Below are 19,930 nucleotides of genomic sequence, written 5' to 3' on the forward strand. Positions count from 1 at the left end.
AGGACTTTTAATATCAAATTTCTCAATGTGTTGTATAAAGCGCTTATCTCCCACCAGTTTTCTCTGAAAACCAGTCTATGCATGATCTATATAAGTCTCTTTCTTACTCTTTGTTTTCTTGTCTAGACCCAGTGTGTTCATTCTTTGAGGAATATCCATAATCCCCATCTCTAACTCAGCAATTCATATTTATTCTTCAAGTCTCTGCTCAACTGACTGCTTTCCTCTGTAGTCCTTTTAGTCTGCATAGCATAAAAGTTTGTTCAGAGTAGTTATCATGTTGCATTTATTTTCCTCTTCACATGATTAAAGAGCTTTGCAAAGGCAATGATCATGGTTTTATTTACATAAAACAAAAGCCAAGTAACAAATTTCTGTTACTAACACAGGATTTGGCATATGGTAGGAATTCAACCAAGGTTGAATGAATAACTCCCTTAATTTTACAAGTGAGGAAATTGAGGCCTGAGATGCCCTGACTTGTATGTTAGGTTAGACCAGAATCTTAGTTTACGCCTTTTGACTTTCTGTGGGCTTTATTGTGAAGTGGTATTGTGGCCAGAGTGTTGCATCATAGAAAATAAATTTTCCTTTGGTCAGTAGCTATGATGATCTGTTTCACTGATCTCTGGAAGTTTTCTAAAAACATTCAAAGGGACTGTGAAAAGTGGTTAATTTTTTTTTTTCAGGATTTTTTCCACTGAGTTACAGATAATTTTGTGACTCCCATGGTAAAACCACTAGATGAAGATTATTTTTTAAGGACAAGTGTAGATTTTTTTTCCTCCAGTGTAATCATCAGGTGTTTTGAATTATGGGGATTCTGATCCCTCAAAAGGCAAAAACTGTCTCAGGGGTTAGAGAATTGTTACCTTGGAAGTTCCAAAGTGAATACTGGAAAAAAAAAATAATGGCATTGTGATCTTTCAGAACTTGAAACAATTTCTGTATGTGTGTATAATAAAATGACTTTTTTCCCCTTAGAAGTTGTTAATTCTGAAATTGATTTCTAGTTTGAAACTAAAAGCTGACGATAAATCTAAATATAAGAATACATGTTCTGGGCTGGGGATGTGGCTCTAGCAGTAGCACGCTTGCCTGGCATGTGTGCGGCCCGGGTTCGATCCTCAGCACCACATACAAACAAAGATGTTGTGTCCGCCCAAAACTAAAAAATAAATATTAAAAATTCTCTCTCTTCAAAAAAAAAAGAATACATGTTCTGAATTGCTAGAGCACCATGATTCATTTAAAGAAACAGTGCCAACAGATAAAAACTCTGATATTCATGGCTTAAACAGAATAAAAAAATTATGGATAACGTTTCCCATTGATGAATACTGACCCAGAAACTCCTCATTAGAGCAACACTGGAATGGTTGCATCCTGTTCTTTTGTCCTTCCTTCCCTGCCCATACTCAGATCTGATTTATTTTTGTACTTGGTTTTTAATCCTTTTTTTTTTTGTAGTTGTAGATGGACAGCATGCCTTTATTTTATGTGTTTATTTTTATGTGGTACTGAGGATCAAACCCAGTGTCTTGTTCGTGTGAGGCAAGTGCTCTGCCACTGAGCCCCAGCCTTAATCCTTTTTCACGAGGAAAGATGAATGGATCAGAATGTATTTCTTCAAATCTCCTTTCTCCAAATTTTAAAAAGCTTATGTGCATGTATGTTTTTCCTCTGTGGATCAGAAAAGCAAATCTAAGACTGTGTTACCTGGGCTGTGGGGGGGATCCCATTTTTACGTATATCAGTGACAATAAGAAAACATCTGACAACTCCAGGAGGTTTTACTAGAGTGGGATTATGTTTAGTACTTTGAGTAATAATAATATTTTCGATCTTAATGAATAACATCTTTACATAGCAAAGCAACAAGTCTGTCATCAACAATGTTACAGTGACATAAATGTAAAGCAAATGTTAACAAAAAATATACTGGTTTGTGGCTTAGAATGTGTACAAGGGATGATAAAATAAGCAAATATTAAAATTTAAATTTAAGGTTCAAAGTTATGGGAGGTTAGAATTGTATAATATTTCTCTCCTTTTACAAACTTTGTTCTTCTTCAGGTCAGGTAAGACATATGTAATAAATTTTTTTACCTGGGGAGAGTGAATTATGGGAAAAGAGGGAAAAGACACGTAAGTCCGTGTGATCCAAGTTTGAGTTCTACTTCTGACACCTCCTTGCTTCATAACCTTAGATATTTACCTTCTCTAAACTTTCATTGTGTGTAAAATGAGGATATCCATCTCATGGAATTAAATAAAATACTGTAATGTTTAAGACAGTAATTAGCATGTAATGTTAAATAAAATTAATGATCAATTCTGAAATAAAGAAGTATAATTTTTTTTCAGATAAATAACAAGAGAACAACAAAGTTAAAAAATGACAGCCTCACTCATAAAATTCCTCAAGTAATTTTATTTTCTTCCTGCAAATTTTACATAAATCCTTAATTTTCTGAAACACTTTGAATAATTCTGGCAGAGAGGATATTTTTAAATGCACAAGCCTCATGAAGTTGGTGGTCATTTTCAGGAAAGGATAGTTTATAGTTATAGATCATTTACTGTATGTTTTATAAGCATTATTTTATTTAAACTTCCAGCGATCCCATGAAGTAGATATTGTTATTTTGTGAACCTATATTATCATTGGTAATTTATTATTGTGAACCCAAGTTTCAGCTGAGAAAATTGAAGCTTATCAAGTTTATTATTTTTCCAAAGTCATCTGAACAAGAAAATGGTAGAGTCAGGATTTGAACCCAGATCTTAACTTGGTATCCACTCTACTCTATGAAGTTTAAAACTCCCTCGCCCTGGTAACTGAGAATAGGAAAATATCATTTACTTTCACCTTAATTTTACACAAAGCATTTCAGGTATGCAGCTTATGTGTTTGGCTTTAACCAATAATGTGGTAGCCCTGTTTTTGGTTCCATCCTTTTTACTTCATTGACCTCTAACAAAATTTCTCCTCCTTCCTTGTGGCTGCATACCAGGGTGATATTATACTATGGTTTTTCACAAGTGGTTTTGCTGCATTGTGTGTCTGTGTCATGGGTCTGCTGAATTTAATCATGATCGTGTTTTAAATCACCAGCAGCTGCTTGGATAAATCAAAGCAATCTTTTAAAATAGATTCATTGCCTTAAATTTGAAGAAATGGAACTGTAAAAGTAGGTTCATGAAAGGAAGTAATAGCAGTATCAGAATTAAACTCCAAAAGAGAGGAGGCCTCCAGATCATTCTTAATATCCTAAGTTAAAGAGTTTATTGTATTAATGAAATGATTTTCATGATATTTTGCATGTAGGTTTATTAAGTACATTCTCTTCAATGAGATGATCTGTCCTAGTGAGACCTAAAACATGAGGCCATGACTTTTCTTTTTTAGAATAGTATTTGAAATAGCATATATTCAATTAATTACTTTTGTTCAGTATAAAAATAAAAATAAATGTGGTAAGTAATTCTTTTTTCCAGCTTTATTGAAATATAATTGACAATAAAAATTGTATATAGTTAAGATGTACAACTTAATGATTTGATATACGTATACTTTGTGAAATAGTCACCACAATTAAGCTAGTTAGCATATTTATTACCTTTTTCTTTTTGTGGTGAGAACACTTAAAATCTACAAGCTTAGTAAATTCCAAATATATGATACAATATTGTTAATGATAGTTACTTTGCTGTGTGTTAGATCTCTAGAACTTACCTTGTACAACTGAAACTTTGCACTTCTTGACCAACATCGTTCTTTCTGTAGTTTGAATGTGCCCTCAAAGCTTATGTGTTGGAAACTTGATCCCCAGTGCAACAACATTGAGAAATGGGACCTTTAAGATGTGATTAGGTCATGAGGACTTGGCCTAATAAATGTTATCCTGGGAATGGGCTTGTTATAGAAGGCCCCTCTTGCTCTTTAGTGCTGTCTTGCCCTTTTACCTTCCATCCATGAAATGATGAAGCAGGGAGGCCCTTGTCACATGTGAGCCCCTTAATTTTAAACTTCCCAGCTTTCAGAACTATAAGAAATAAATCTGTTCTTTATGAATTATCCAAACTCAGGTATTCTGTTATAGCCTCACAAAATTTCCCTTTCCCTTAAGCTTCTGGTAACCACCATTCTACTGTTTCTATGAGTTTTGACTATTTCAGAGTCCATATATAAGTAATCAAGCAGGATTTGTCTTTCTGTAGCTTATTTAGTTTTTCCTTAGCATGTCCTCCAGATTCATCCATGTTATTGCAAATATCAGGATTTCCTTATTTTTAAAAACTGAATGCTATTTCATTCACCTGTTGACAGATATTTAGATTGTTTCTTTGAATGTATATTCAGAAGTGGGATTGCTATATGGTAGTTTTATTTATTTATTTAAGAGAGAGAGAGAGAGATGAAAGAGAGAGAGAATTTTAATATTTTTTAGTTTTCGGCGGACACAACATCTTTGTTTGTAGGTGGTGCTGAGGATTGAACCCGGGCCGCACACATGCCAGGCGACCGCACTACCACTTGAGCCACATCCCCAGCCCCAAATGGTAGTTTTATTTTTAATGTTTTGAGGAGCCCTCATAGAATTCTCCATAAGGGCTGTTACAATTTACTTTTCCATGTGGTAATTTTTTAAAAAATTATATATTTTGGGAGAGGTGGGAGTGAGAATAGTGTACAAGCTGAAATTAATCATTTGGCTTATTTTATATCAGTTGACTAAAAGTCAAGTAGACCTTCTGATGTTGTATCATCAGTCCCAGGGAAGTTATAGTATGATATGTTTCTGTGTACATACATATGAGAAGATTGATTTGTTTTCTTTCTTTTCTTTTTCTTTTTTTTTTTTTTTAAACAAATCAGTACTATTCTAGAGAATTTCAGCAAAGAGGAAGTTCTTACTGACTTGGTATTAAAGTTGTTGTCTTATGTTTCTTTGGGTACCCAAATAGATTAAGTAACTTGTGGCATTTAAAAACCCAGTCTGCAGTCAAAAGATCAGTTAAGCCCAAAGTCAAGTACTGGTAGAGAGCAAACTACCATCTCATCTGTACAAGTATTTTACCTAGGTTCAGACTTTATTTTCCTGGGATTAGAAGATTGGAGAGCAAGTCTTTGTATCAATTTAATTATTGGAGGCATCCTGCAAGTTCACTTTTCTGTGAACTGTTTTTCCCTTTGTGAAGTGTATATCATAATGAGATTGCTTTGTAAAACTCTTTTGAAGTCTTAGGAAGAAAACTACTGTATCATTGACCTATCCAACATGTATTTCATAAATATCATCATATGCTAGACATTGTCTTTGGCCCTGAAGGTGCAGCAAATAAAAAGCCTATAGCCCTTGACCTTGAGAAACTGATAAGAGAAAATAAGCGTCTTAGAAAGCTTGATGTCTTATAAGTACTGTGCCAGGAGATCCTGTCCACATATAGTGGGAGGAAGAAAGACATGGTTTCTGCCCTTTTTAGCATTTCATCTTGTAGATGGCTGTGAGAGCCATTGCTGAGGTAGAATGGACTGGATTTGGTCATTAATAAGATATAGCGAAGTGGAGAAAAATTGGAACAGATAATTAAATTTAGACCAAGCTGTTGAATAGGAATTAGAAATGAGAACCAGACTTTGAGAGAGATTGGGATAAGTAGTATTTAGGAATCAACAGCAACTAAGGCTGAGGTAGAAATTTTAAGGTCAATCTTTTTTTTTTTTAGTTGTAGTTGGACACAATACCTTTATTTTTATGTGGTGCTGAGGATCGAACCCAGGGTTTTGCACACGCTAGGCAAGTGCTCTACTGCTGAGCCACATCCCCAGCCCTAACGTCAATCTTTATGTGATGGATTAGGTTATTTGTCTAATACTGTTCATAGGTTGAAGTTATAGTAATTTTCTTAACATTCTGGAGTCATATTATTTTCTAAAATTCTGATTCTAAATTATGGGATGGACTCTGTTTTTGACTTTTGTAGAATATAGGTAACAGGGTTGTCTAACCAGAGTAATAATTAACATTAATTGTTCTTATTCTGCTAATAAACTCTTTCATGGCTTATTTCTTATTTAATTTTCACAACCACCCTGTACAATAGGCAATATTGTTAACACCGTATGTTTTAGAAGAAGAAACCAAATGTTTAAAGTTTCAGGTTACTTTATCAAATGCTGCATGTAGGTCAAATAGGATAAGGACAGAGATTGGATTGGATTTAGCAGCAGGAGCTCACTGGTGATCATCTTCAGAGCATAGTTTGGTAGAGTGGTAGAAAATAACGGAGGTGTCTAGAGATTGGGAAGAGAGGAACTGAAGACAAATTCTTTTAGTGAGTCTTGCTGAAGAAAGAAATAAATTGAGTGGTAGTTGGGGAAGATAGGAGTCAAGTTTTATTATTTAGAGAGGAGGGGAATAACAGAATTTTTATATGCTGTGGTACAGAGGGGAAAATAGATGATACGTGGGCAAAATGCACAACTTCAGAAGCAGTCTTTGAGTAGACGAGGTGGATCTAGTGCACATGTAGAGGGAGCGCGAGAGCAGCTGGCTCAGTCATAGCAGGGCAGGCAGTTGGTGCAGAGTGGTGGGCAGATATGGAGGTGACAGCTTGTGCAAGTTCTTTTGTGATCATTTCACTGAGGAAGGCAAAAGCAAACAAGACCATCTGAGGGTGAGCACAGAGGGAACAGGGTCTGAATTGTAATTGGAAGTGTCCTAGGGTGGGAGGACATTCAATTTGGCCTTTTAATTTTATTTTTAGAGTATTTCTTTTATGTAAGTACACTCTAGGGAGCATTTTTCTTACGTTATAGAACTCAGTAGTCACTCATTTGAAATTTATGTTTTGGAATTCTAAGTATTTATTACAACGAGTACCTAAAAACTTGGTATTTCTATCTTTTTTTTTTATGTTACAGAAAAGGCAACTGAAAGATAGAAATTGTAATCATTAGAGATAAACTAAGGAGTGGGAACAAGATAGTGGTAAGTCAGAATGAAGCCATAACACATTATTTTTACATTGCGCTTGGAAAAATCTTTGCCTTGCTGCACTTTAGCCACTGTCATTTCCCCTTTTGTTCCTTTGGCAAATTGCTATACACTGTAAAGTCTACATCTATTTCCTTTCCCCCTTAGTTACTAGAAATCGTGGATCTTCAGTTATTGCAGCACAGCGACTGACTCTTGAAGATATTGAATAACTTCCTAATTCAATAATGGAATGCCTTTTCTTAGAACTTAACTCCTTTTCACCTTTGTAACATTTAATGTTTACCATCTCTTCTCCTTCTTGGTTTCTGTGGCATTACATTATTTGCTTTCCCCTTTTCTGAATGTGACCTCTGTAATTCCTTCTTTTTTCATTCTTTCTGTGTCCAGTTCAGCCTGACACCCCTGGCATTTCTTCCGTGGGGGCATCATGGATGTAGAGACAGGTGGGAGGAAGGGCTTTGCCTGCAGGAGCTCATGTTCTAGGAAAGCTGTTTCCTTTGCACACAGCCTGATAATTAACCAGCTACAAGGGTTGTCACTCTAGCTCTGCCACTTAGTGTCCGTGAGGATGAGCCTTTCAGCCTCTTCCTCATTTTCCTGCTCTGTCAATTGGGATCAGTTATGACAGTTACCTCACAGGGTTAATGTGAGAATTAAATGATTTAATGCAAGTGAAGTATAAAGAACAGCCTGGCACATAGGATGTGTCAGGAAAGGTTTGCAGGTTTCATTACACACTCCCATCCCATGCGATTGTTCACATTTCACCCAGAGTCTTATCTTGACCACTCTGTTTAAAATATTTACCCTTTCACTCATCACTGCTCTGTTCCTTAGTCTGCATTATATTTCTGCATAGCACTTACTGCTATCTGATAGTAAATTGTATGTGTTTATTGATTGTAAGACATAAAAAGTTGTGGCCTTAGATTTGCCCACTGCTCTATCCCTAGCACCAAGAACAGTGTCTGGCACAGTGTAGGCATTCAGTAACTATTTGTTGAAAGAACGAGTGAATAAAATGCTTATTTAGATTTATCCACATTTTTACCAATTGTTTTGTTTTCCATTCCTTGCACTTTACTTTTTCTGGATTCAGTTTCATCTTTGCTGAAGTGTATTTAGTAGTTCTTACAGCAATGGTCTCTATAAATGTAAACTATTTTTATTTTCAAAAAAGTTAATCTTGTCACTCTTAAATGCTCTTTCAGTATAGGTAACTGGGTTGGTAGTTATTTGTTTTGAAGGTAATATTAGTAGTAGTATTATTTAGTCTTCTGGCTTATATTATCAATATAGTTGATTTTTGCTTATGGGTAATTTTTCTTTTTCATTGTTTTTAAGACTTTATTTTCTGTCTTTGGCACTAAGCAAATTATCTTTCTATGGATTTATTTTTATTTATGCTACTTAAGATTTCTATTTCCTTTGTTTAAAATTCCTTTTTAATGCTTTTCATCATTTTAAACATACTTATTTTGTTGTCTATAACTGACAGTTGGCAGTTTTATTTTGCTTTTTATTATTTCTGATGACTCTTGTTTGTGTTAAAATTGGGAAATGTCTCTTCAGCAAGGTTTTTTTTTTTTTTTTTTTTTTAAGGGGGGGGGGAGAGAGAGAGGGAGGGAGGAGAGAGGAGAGAGAGAGAATTTTTTAGTATTCCTGAGGACACAACATCTTTGTTTGTAGGTGGTGCTGAGGATGGAACCCGGGGCCACACGCATGCCAGGCGAGTGTGCTACCGCTTGAGCCACACCCCCAGCCCTTCAGCAAGGTTTTAATTAGTTTTCCCAACTTTGTGGTTGGTTTGGAGGCATCACTCCTGAAAAGGTATATTTGTTTCAACCAGGTGCCTTAAGGACATCACCTGCTCAAGATTACTTTTAGGTAAACTACTTTGCTTAAGTGGTATAAAGTTGAACCCCAAATTAGATGCAGACAGGCCCTTGGCTAATATTTCTAGGAGAGATGTTGCTTTACTCTGTAAGTAGAAAACATAGACCTAGACAGAATTTTTACTTTTTCTGTGTTTTAAATTCTACCCTTTCATTGTGGTTATTGCCCTTGGAGGGTCCTGACTTTATGTTGTAGTTTTAGTTCAATTTCTGTGATTTGCATGGGCTGAAGGACCTGTCTTAGGTCTCACTCTTCTGTCATTAAAACTTAAGCCCAGGCCCCACTCCCCTAAAGGGCTGCTAGTCATCATCTCACAGTTTTCTCTTTCTTTTTTGTTTGCTCTATGAAATATTTCTCTTGCCTTCTGGTAAGATCAGCTTTGCACATAAAACAATACATTTTATCCACCATTTCTGTACATTTTATTGTGGGCAGATTTTTCAGCTTATTTTTATTATCATTATAAGGTGTTGTTTTCTTTGGGTACTGGGGATTGAACTCAGGGGCACTTGACCACTGGGCCAGAACCCCTGCCCTGTTTTGTATTTTATTTAGAGATAGGATCTCACTGAATTGCTTAGTGCCTTGCTTTTGCTGAGGCTGGCTTTAAACTCACAACCCTCCTACTTACCTCAGCCACCTGAGCTGGGATTATAGGTGTGTACCATTGCACCTGGCTCACTATAAGTTATTTTTGTAGTTCCATCATAAATTTTTTTAATTTCTTTTTTTTTGTAGTTGTAGATAGATAGAATGCCTTTATTTTATTTGTTTATCTTTATGTGGTGCTAAGGATTGAACCCAATGCCTCACTCATGCTGGGCAAGCGCTCTGCCACTGTGTCCCAGCCCCTGTCATAAATTCTTGAGAGTCTTAGTCTACAGTTTATTTTAATTTTTTTAAATGATTTTTGGTATAATGGAAAGCTCTTTAGCAAGGCTTTGTTTAGTTGTAGGATTTGTTTGTGGACAGAAGAAGGATGTTCAGTGTAATTCTAAAATAAGTAGATATTTTGCTAACTTATCTCAAATTTGCTGAGATGATGTGGTATCCCCTTGTTTTACAAATTAGTAGAATAACCTCAGAAGTTGACTAGAAGCTGGACAAAGACCTGTGAGATAGGTAAATTCAATTGATATTATTTGTAAAGTTTGTGTAGTCTTAATAATCTGAAAGAATATTATTGTCTATCTAATTTTAAGACCTAGTTAGGCAAAAATAAATTAATCTTAGCTTTTCCAAGTTCATTGTTCTTTAGGATTAAATGGGAAAGATAAAGGCCTATCTTTAGAACAAAAGAGAAGCAAGAAGATGCAAGCAAGTAGTTAACCTGCGTGGCAGTAGCAAAATTCCACCCTCAGATTAAAGAATTGGGGAGAGGGCAGCCCACATCATTTTAAATGGGATCATATAATATTTGGTGTGAGATTTATGCCTGCACCTCCCATTCTCATACCTGCTGCAGTTTCTGTTTAATTGTACCCTGGTTAACTTCCTTAATGAGTATTTTCTGAAGTTGGTAAATATCTCTTAACTCCAAGAAGATTTAAAATAAGAATAGACTAAGAATCAAGACTAGTAAGACTAGTTGTAATAATGTTTTTCTATCAAGAGAGATGTGCATAGTCCCATGTTTATTATTTTTACATACTTAAAATACTTAAGAATATGGTTAATAAGAGTTTATGTATGCAATTTCACATTAAATATAATATGTAATAATTTTTGATTTGTGATTTTTTTTTACATAAATATTTATGCAAAGGACCTTCTTGGAACTTTAGGAAAAATTAAAGATTATTTATAAATTTAATTTATCAAAAGATGAATAAATATATTTATATGTAAATTATTCTTCATTAAATAAAGAGTGAAAGAACTAAGGAGGAAATAAATTTACGAATGTAGGTAAGTAAAAAATTTTGGTGGCATTTTGTTGACTAGGTTTGTAAATTGGATCAGATATTCAAAATCTATTAAAAGTGACTTCTGAGATCTTTTTGCCTTGTATATAGGAAAAAAATTTGTAGTTCAATCAAAAGATTTAAGGAAAAACTGAATTTTTGTATTTTTAACTTTAATAAGTTGAATATCTTAAATCAAAGTAAGCCTCTAATGAGTATCATTAGCACAAAATATATGCTTACGGAAGATATAAAAAACTAAAAAGAGCATTGCCTACAGTACTTAATATATATATATATATATATATATATATATATATATATATATATATTTTAAAGCCTTTTTTATTATTTTTTTTTTAGTTATATATGACAGAGTATATTTTGACATATCATACATATGTGAAATATAACTTCCCATTCTGTGGGTGTACGTGATGTGGAGTTACACTGGTTGTGTATTCATATATCAACACAAGAAAATTATGTCTGATTCATTCTACTGTCTTTCCCATTGCCATCCCCGCTCCCTTCCCCTGTTCCCCTCTGTCCAATCCAGTGAACCTCCACTCCCCACCCCACTCCCCACCTCTACCTATTGTGAATCAGCATCCCCATATCAGAGAGAACATTCAGCTTTTGTTTTTTTGAGATTGGCTTATTTCACTTAGCATGATAGCTTCTAGTTCCATCCATTTACTTGCAAATGCCATAATTTCATTCTTTTTATGGCTGAGTAATATTCCATTGTGTGTATGTACCATTTTCTTTATGCATTCATCTATTGAAGGGCACCTAGGTTGGTTCCATAGCTCAGCTATTGTGAATTGAGCTGCCATGAATGATCACTATAGTATGATGATTTTTTAAAATTATTTTTTATTCTAATTTGTTATATGTGACACCATCTACTTTGTGTACAACCAGAGATATGAAAAATTGTGCTCTATATGTATAATATGAATTGTAGTACTTATTATATTCCTGAATATGATTGATTTGCTTGAGATGATGAGGGAAGAGTTAACCTAATGCAGCCTTTTATGTAGTGTAGCAGGGTGCTTTGCATTTGGCAAGAGTTCAGATATTTGTTGAAAGAATTAATAAATAATGTTCTAAACAGACTTCAGCATGATATTGTTTTTAATTTTCCTATAGCAAACAGTTAAACATTTCTTAAATGCTTTTTAGAACCAGGATTCATCACTAAAGATTGAATTTGGTGAAGTCACTTGATTTGCAAAGAAGGCACCACTGCAGTTCAGTAGGGAAAGGTGGGTTTTGTCAGTAAATGCTTCTGGGTTAATTAAAATACCCATTTTTGGGGAAAATCTTCCTACAACCTCCCCCATCTTACACCTTATAAGAAACATTAACTTGATAAAAAGATCAATACTTAAAATATAGGAAATAATAAAATAAAGTCCTAGAATAAAACATGGGAGGGTATCATCATAATTTTGGGGTAGGCAAAGATTTATTAAAAGAATTAAGATAAAATATTGATAAGGTAGACTTAAGTAATTATTGAAAGATACCATGAAAACGTGTCAAAAGGTGAACCACATACTGAAGAAGGTAATTGTAATATACAAATGATTGTCTTAACAATAATCGGTAAATTAGTAAAAAAGAATATGATTTTGAAAGCATGGACAAAAGACTGGAACAGCCATTTTACAAAATAAAATATATATACAAGGATGAAAGCAGATGAAAAGATGCTTAATATCCGTAGTCCTTTCAGAAAGGCAGCTCACGATGAGATGCCACTACATCCCCACCCAAATGACTAAAATGGGAAAACTGGCAGTATTACCACTTTGGAAGACTCTATTTAATAAAACTAATCTTTAATATACTTATGACTCAGCAGCTTCACTGCTTAGTGTATACCTCGAAGAATTAAGTCGTCATTATATGGACACAATGCTCATATTCATAGCAGCCTTAATTATAACTGAAAAAAAAATCCTCAATGGAATAGATAACCTAGTAGATTTATGTGGTAGAATACTACACAGCAATGAATGCAACAACATGGATGGCATTTTCAGGTAAGCTGAAAGAAAGTAAGCAGACACAGAAAATGTACTGTAGGATTCCATTTATATGAAACTGAAGAATAGGCAAAATTAATCTATAATGTTAAAGTCAGAATAGTAGTTGCATTTATAGGGACTTGTATTGACCAAGAGAAAGCCCTAAGAGAGCTTTCTGGAATATTAGGAAATGCTTGTTGTTTTTGACCAATTGGTAGTTATATGGTACAACTTTTTGAGCTGTATTCTTAATAGTTGTTCATTTTACTATATGTAGGTTGTACTCAAATGAAAAGTAAAGTTAAAAAGTTCATAATATATTATTATCATCATCCCATTTACAGAGGAAGAATGTGAATCTTGTAGATATTGATATGCACATACATATATTCAGTAATTAGTAGACCTGGGAATAAAAAGGTACTCAGGTTTTAGGATTCTAAATCTGCTGATTTCAGGTTACCATTCTGTTTCACTGTATGTTTGCAGTATTTTTAGGACAATCATAACATCTAGCATAGTTTCTGTATTATTAGATACACAATAAATATTTTCTAATTTGAAAAAACAAGTTATATATCTGATGAATAGATATCTGAGTTTATAATCATCACTGAATAATTTCAGATCACAGGTTTAAACTTTTTTCTCTTTGCTTGTTTTTCATTAAGTAATTTATCTTATATTCAGAAGTCTCATGTTTTGACTCTGAATCCTTTAGTGAAAATGTCTGTATGAAGTACTTCAAATTTATGTTTCTTATCTTTGTATTACCTATGGGAAGAGTTGTGTTTTCCTTTTTATTTAATATCAAAGTTACATAGATTAACGTAATAGCAAAGTAAGATTGTCTTTCTTTTCTAAAAGTTAGCTTTAAGTAATGTGAATTAAAGTTCTTGGACAAAAATCCTCCTGTTCCAAATTATTTACTCAAATGCCAGGATTCTAACAATGATGGACAAATAGATGTAACCAAGGAGTTTAAAATCATCACCAAACAGAAAGGGGAAGTGGAATGCTCAGTAGCTCTAAGAAGGAAGGAACCTTTGTGTCTTGGAGAAAGTTGTAACAGTAGAGCAGACCCTGTTTCTTAGCATGGTATGGGATGCAAGGCCCCTTGGAAGAGGTCTCTCTTCCTTAGACTTCATGGAATGTCTACCAAACAGACAATCCTATTTCTGTTGCCTGATATTTTATGGAGATTTGCCAGGTTCAGATCCAGGAGGTTTAGTTTTTTAGATGTATAATCTGAGCCCTTATTTGCCTGCATATGCTAAAACTTAGAGCAACCCTACAGTTTCATTTCTTAGGTACTCAAATATTTAACTAGTGTTATAATTCATATTTAACATTTTATTAACGTCTTAGTAGAAAAATCACAATTATGTAAGATATAAAGAATCACAAGGTAATATATTATGATGTACCTACCATTAATTTAAGGTAAAGAACTTTACGGTATGACCTTTGACGTCATGTGTGCTTCTCCACATCCTGTTCCCTTCCCTCTATTTCAGAGAGGGATATCAACTACTGTTCTGAATTTAGAGTCTTATCTTTCCCTTAACCTCACTTTATATTTTGACTACATATGTTGGTATCACCAAGCCGTATCTTATTTTGCTTGGACTCTTATTGTCTGTGTGCTTTGAACTTGTTTTTTCACTCAACATTATGGTTGTGAGATTCATCTGTCATTATTTGAGTAGCTATAATTACGTTCACTTTTCTAGTGTGACCGATTATGAATATGTAATTTACCTATTTTGATAATGGATATTTGGATTATTTTCAGGTGTTTATTACAAGCAGTATTGATAAAAACATGTATAACATTGATGAGAAAAAGGAAATAACTGCATTTCAGAGGAAATCAGGCACATGCGCACAAGAGAGAATATGGTGTATTTCTTATTCCTATAGGGAGATCACAAGTAGGAGGAGTGAGCACAGAGTGGACATTTTTGTCTTCATCTATATATCTAAATAGTTATTAGATCAGTTATTCTCTGTATTTGAAATGCTGTAGGCTAGTATAGTGTCAGTCTTTTTGACCATTAGGACAGAGGTCAGTGATGCTGTGTAACCCTAATAAAGTGTCTTTCTAAAGAGATACTTAGCAAAAGAAGCCTTGAGAGTTTTATTGTTTACACAGCCTGGAAGCTGTCACTGAGTCCTTAAAGTGAAGCATGACATTGTGCAGTGATGCGCTAATGGACAAAGAAGTACAGAACAGAATCAAGGATGTCCTTTGGGAAGTTGTCAGAGTCTGTTACAAATGTAATATCAAACTGCAGTGAGATGGAACTGAAGACTTCCAAAGCACAGGCACACTTCCTGTGAGACATGGGACTTGACACAAATGGAACATCTGGCTACTTGAGCAGTTTCATTCAGACCATTTATGAGCCCATCAGAATATTGAGTGGCAGAACAAGGTCAGCAACAGCAAATACTTGGCAGCCTATGTGCCAGCTCTGAAATAATTTGAAATGATTCTACTACATTGCGTTCCTGAGCTAGATGTGTATACAAAATGGTCTGTGGTAGAGCTCCTACATGACTATTAATAACAAGTTGCAGGGGGGAAAGCATAACCTAAGGTGGAAGGACTGTCTCAAGACTGACCCTAAGCAGTGAGGCCTAACAGGCAGACCCAGCAGCTGCAGAGCTTTGTGCTCTCTGGCTGTAAGGGCTGGCCCAGCTGTTGGTGAGCAGAGAGGCTTTTGGCTGGCTGGCTGTTGAGTCTACAAAGCAGGACCACAAACAGTGACAGATGTTTAAATAGTAGGCATAGCTGCTAACAAAAGGGCAAACTTGACATGTGTTCTGGTTGGTTGAGATTGTTGGTCTCATAATACTGACTTTGGTTGTACTCATGAATATGATTCAGGAAAGATGTTATGCACACATATATATAAATAAAAGCAAAGTTGTACTCCTACTTTCTACCTCTTCACAATAGAAAAAAAAAATAGGTTAAAAACAAACAACCCAAAAAAAAAAACAAAAAAAAAAAACCCAGTGGTTGCATTGAAGTTCTGGAAATAGAGCAGTTTATCATTATTAGTCTTGAATTCTTTATCAGTCTAATTGCATTTTTATTTTATTGACAGAATGCTGAAAAGACTTTTAATAATGTCCTAAGAACCAATGATGTAATAATACTTTAAGTTTCAAAGTGCCTTATATCCATTTTAGTATGCATTATTTTCTATTTCCTTTCCAGTGATTTTTTTTTTTTTTTTACAAGATTGCTTATTTATTTTCATTTCTTATAGGCTGTTTTCTACCTAATGGGCGTTCAATAAATATTTAACTGGACTGAACTCCAGGGAGTAAGATGTCAGGTTATGGTAACCTAATTGTATCTATAAGGGAGACACCGTTTTTCACTATCCATTTTTATCTTTGCAGTTTCAGGTTGTAGTATAATTCCAACAGTCTGAATATACTATATTTAGACTGGCAACACATTGGCCCCTTTTTAACTTTTTTGCACCAAAATGTTTTGCACTAAGTTTACCACCTTTACAACTTTTCATCCATTTTTCTATCTTGTTGGATTTGTACAGTTATATACTACGTCAACTTTACTGACACTAGGAATTAAACTCACTGATGAGTTAGGTGAATTAAAAGCATGAGGGTGAGAAAGGAATAATAGGTATGGTACAGGGACGAATAAGCAACACCTAGAAGGGATCTGAAGTGCTACATGAGCACAGCCATCAAGAGAAACAAGGAAGGAATACTGAAGAGACTGGTCAAGGAAGAAGAACTAAGATTAGACACAAAATGATAAAGGTCCCTCACCCAAGATACAGAGATTACTAAATGCTGGCTGAGAAACCTCAGATCTTTACTGTGTGAAGGAGACAAGTTTCACATTGTAAGAAACAAAATATGCTATTCTGTGTGCACACACATGTGTTTATCATGATTCTTAATCACATTTGGAGGCAGTATAACTTAAATGATCCTGTGATTTTGGACACTTTAAAGCATGAATAATATTTTTACAAAGAGATTACTTTGTTTATAAGAAAATTTCATTGTTAAGTCCTGTCATTTGTAATTTGATGAGTGAAATGTTGAATTTTTCAGTACAGAAGCAGAGAAAAACATCTTGGTTGTTTTAAGAAAATTGTAAACTATGCAAATAGTTATTTTGAACTCTTCAAGAATAGCTTTTAATGCTTTTTAAAAAGTTATCTATTATTGGTTTAGGATAGCAATGAGTAAAGTAATTGGTCTTCCATTATGCTATTATTTATTACAGGGGGTAGTCTGTGTTGCCCTCTATTGGTGATTAATAGCTACTTTGGCAAAGTGCTACCTTATGTATCATTTATATGTATGTAATAATTCTATCAAACAATGTGCTTTAAAAAATAAAAATTGAAAACCAGCCTAGTAGTCATGGTCATGAGTTGGAAAGATGAGATTTTGGGCTTTCTTGATTTAACAGTTTTATTTACTAAGGTAGTATTAAAATACTTTTGTCCTTGATTAATTTTTATTTTTTACTTTTATTTTTTTTTTGTCAGAGCTCCACCTCAAATCAGGCGTCCCAATCGAGAAGTAAGACCTCTGAGGAAAGAAATGGCAGGAGTAGGAGCCCGGGGACCTGTAGGCCGAGCACATCCCATATCAAAGAGTGAGAAACCTACAAGTAGGGACAAGGATTGTAGAGCAAGAGGGAGAGATGACAAGGCAAGACTGTCTCTTTGTAATTCACTCACTTGAAACCCTGACTTTGGTGGTATTACGGTTTTTATTGGCTTTTCAGGGTCCATGGTTTTAATGTGAAAGAGTTAAAAGAAGAGTCTGATTCAAAACCTGAGTGATCTTTATATTTTGAAGGCCATGCTGCAATGTAAAAGACCTCAGAGAGCAAACATGGACACCATACAAGTATTTAGTAAAACAGATACTTTGTAGCAGTATTTCAAATCGTTTGGACACTTTAAAAACAGTATTTTTAACAAATATTTGGAATGAAAATGAATAATAAATGAAAACATAGTTGTAGGAGAAAGACTTATAAGAAAGGAGATTCACAGAATGAGATGAGGAATATGATTTACTACTGCTAAAAATAAAAAAATTTATTTAGCCGAAATTGTAAAGTGCAATAAGACTTGTTTTCTTTAATGAGAAAACTTCCATTGGACTCAAAATAGACCAGCTTCCTAGGCATTAGGAATGTTGAGACTGACAGAATAAAACTGGTGTTTTCTGGGTATTTCTACTCAAAAGAGAGAGTCAAAGACAATATTGTACCTCTCTACCTTATGAAGATACTGAAAATGGATTATATTTTTTGGCTGTTTGTGATTTGTTGAAATAAATTTTCATAAACAGTAGCTGAATCCATCTCAGGTCCTTTTTGGAATTAATGATGATACCAATAAATTATTTCCTGCTAAGAAATTGAGCTGGTTTCCCCCTATTATTAAAAGCCATACAAATGGATCTTGAAAATATGTATGTTAAGTATAATCTTTGTTTCTTTCTTTGTTTCTCATTTTTGTTCAGCTAACCTTAGTTTGCATTTTAGAGAATAAAAGTAGGGATTGAAGTCCAACCCTCACTCTGATATTAGCTTTTAGGTAAACTTTTAGAACAAGATAATGAACTTTGTCTTTAATTTCATGTAGTATAAGAGAAGAACTGTGGCCATGGTTTATTGGATGCTTCTATTGCTAGGCACCATTCAGAGTGATGACATAATAATTCATGCAACAGTTTCAAGAAGTAGGTATCTTATTATTGCTATTTTACAGATGAGAAAACTGTGGTATATAGTGCTAAAGTAACTTGCCAGGAGTGAAAAATGAAGCCTAGAAGAATGGAATTTGTAAAGTCACATATCTTTGTATTCCCCCCCTCCCATATTATGTAGTATTCTTACATATCAAACTAGATTGTTAAAATCTGAATTAGATTTGAAAAAAATAATCTAGAATAAGTAAATGTTGATTTTTAAATGTGTTAATGATGCTGAAGCCGAGAACAAAACAACCAAGCAGCATTTGAATATCCAATACCTTTTTGTCTGGAGGTTATAAAATAGTCTTTCATTTATGATGTTTTCAAATAATTTTCTAAATATTAGCTTTTTTTTTATTGACATTTAGGTACTCAGAATGTCACTGTAAAGTAAGCCATTTATTAAAAAAAAAAAAAGAGAAACCTTCCACTTGTTCAGAAATAAAGGATTTTCTGTCACTAAAAATAAAAGAAACTAAACAAACTCATGGAAACTTCCTTAGAATTTGAAAGGTGTATTTCTTTGGTTCTGATTATCATAACCCTCAAATATTCATTAGAATACTGCAGTTCCTGAAACTAACCGAATTCTATGATAGGGTTTGAAGCTGTTAGGTAAAACTGATAAATATCCTATTCCATTGAGAGGTAATTTGAAAGTGAATATTGGAAGCATCCTTTATAGTCTCTGTCCCTATACCCCACCTTGGTCAGCTTCATTTTAAAATCAGCATAAATAAATAAATAAACAAACAAACAAACTAGAAAATTCAGTTTATTGCCCATAATAAAGACAGTATGAGAAAAAATTTAGTTATGTAAATACATATTTTTGTATTCTAGCTTATGATCTAAAGTGCATTTATTGTGTTAAGTCATGGTCAGAATTTTGAAAGCTGCTGCTGTACTCTCACAGCTCACTTTATTGATATAAAAAAGTGAGGATAAGAGAAATTTCATATCTTGCCCAAGGTTCTTTGTGTATTTGAATTTTTAGTGTAGTAGCAAATTTACTTGTCCTTGAGGACTCTCGTGCACAAGTACACATTCACACACGAGTTTGTTATAAATCTGAAAGAAAAGTTGTGTAGCACATAATTTATAAACAGTAAACTACCTTATATTATTTTTATTGTAAATTTCATAGAGCCAGTGGACTCTCACAGAATGCTTTTGCTGATTTGGCCCAATTTTCATATCTGTACCTGGCCTGCATTTGCATTTGATGGGGGAAATGTACTGCTGAAATGAATGTTGGTGGATAATGTGTTTTTATTAGTATGATGGTAATTAAACAATAAAAATA

General features: G+C 34.1%; 1 protein-coding gene across 6 annotated transcripts in view; it reads left to right on the forward strand.

The window, feature by feature from the left end:
* Katnal1 (katanin catalytic subunit A1 like 1) overlaps positions 1-19,930 on the forward strand; it is an 82,002-nt gene that overhangs the window by 17,829 nt on the left and 44,243 nt on the right. For all 6 annotated transcript variants that reach the window (XM_071611573.1, XM_071611576.1, XM_071611574.1 and 3 more), the window contains one exon: positions 17,400-17,565. In XM_071611573.1, coding sequence (XP_071467674.1) covers positions 17,400-17,565 — 166 coding nt within the window. The remainder of the gene's footprint in view (positions 1-17,399; positions 17,566-19,930) is intronic.

This window comes from Marmota flaviventris, chromosome 4 (assembly GCF_047511675.1).
Source record: "Marmota flaviventris isolate mMarFla1 chromosome 4, mMarFla1.hap1, whole genome shotgun sequence".
NCBI classification, from domain to species: domain Eukaryota; kingdom Metazoa; phylum Chordata; class Mammalia; order Rodentia; family Sciuridae; genus Marmota; species Marmota flaviventris.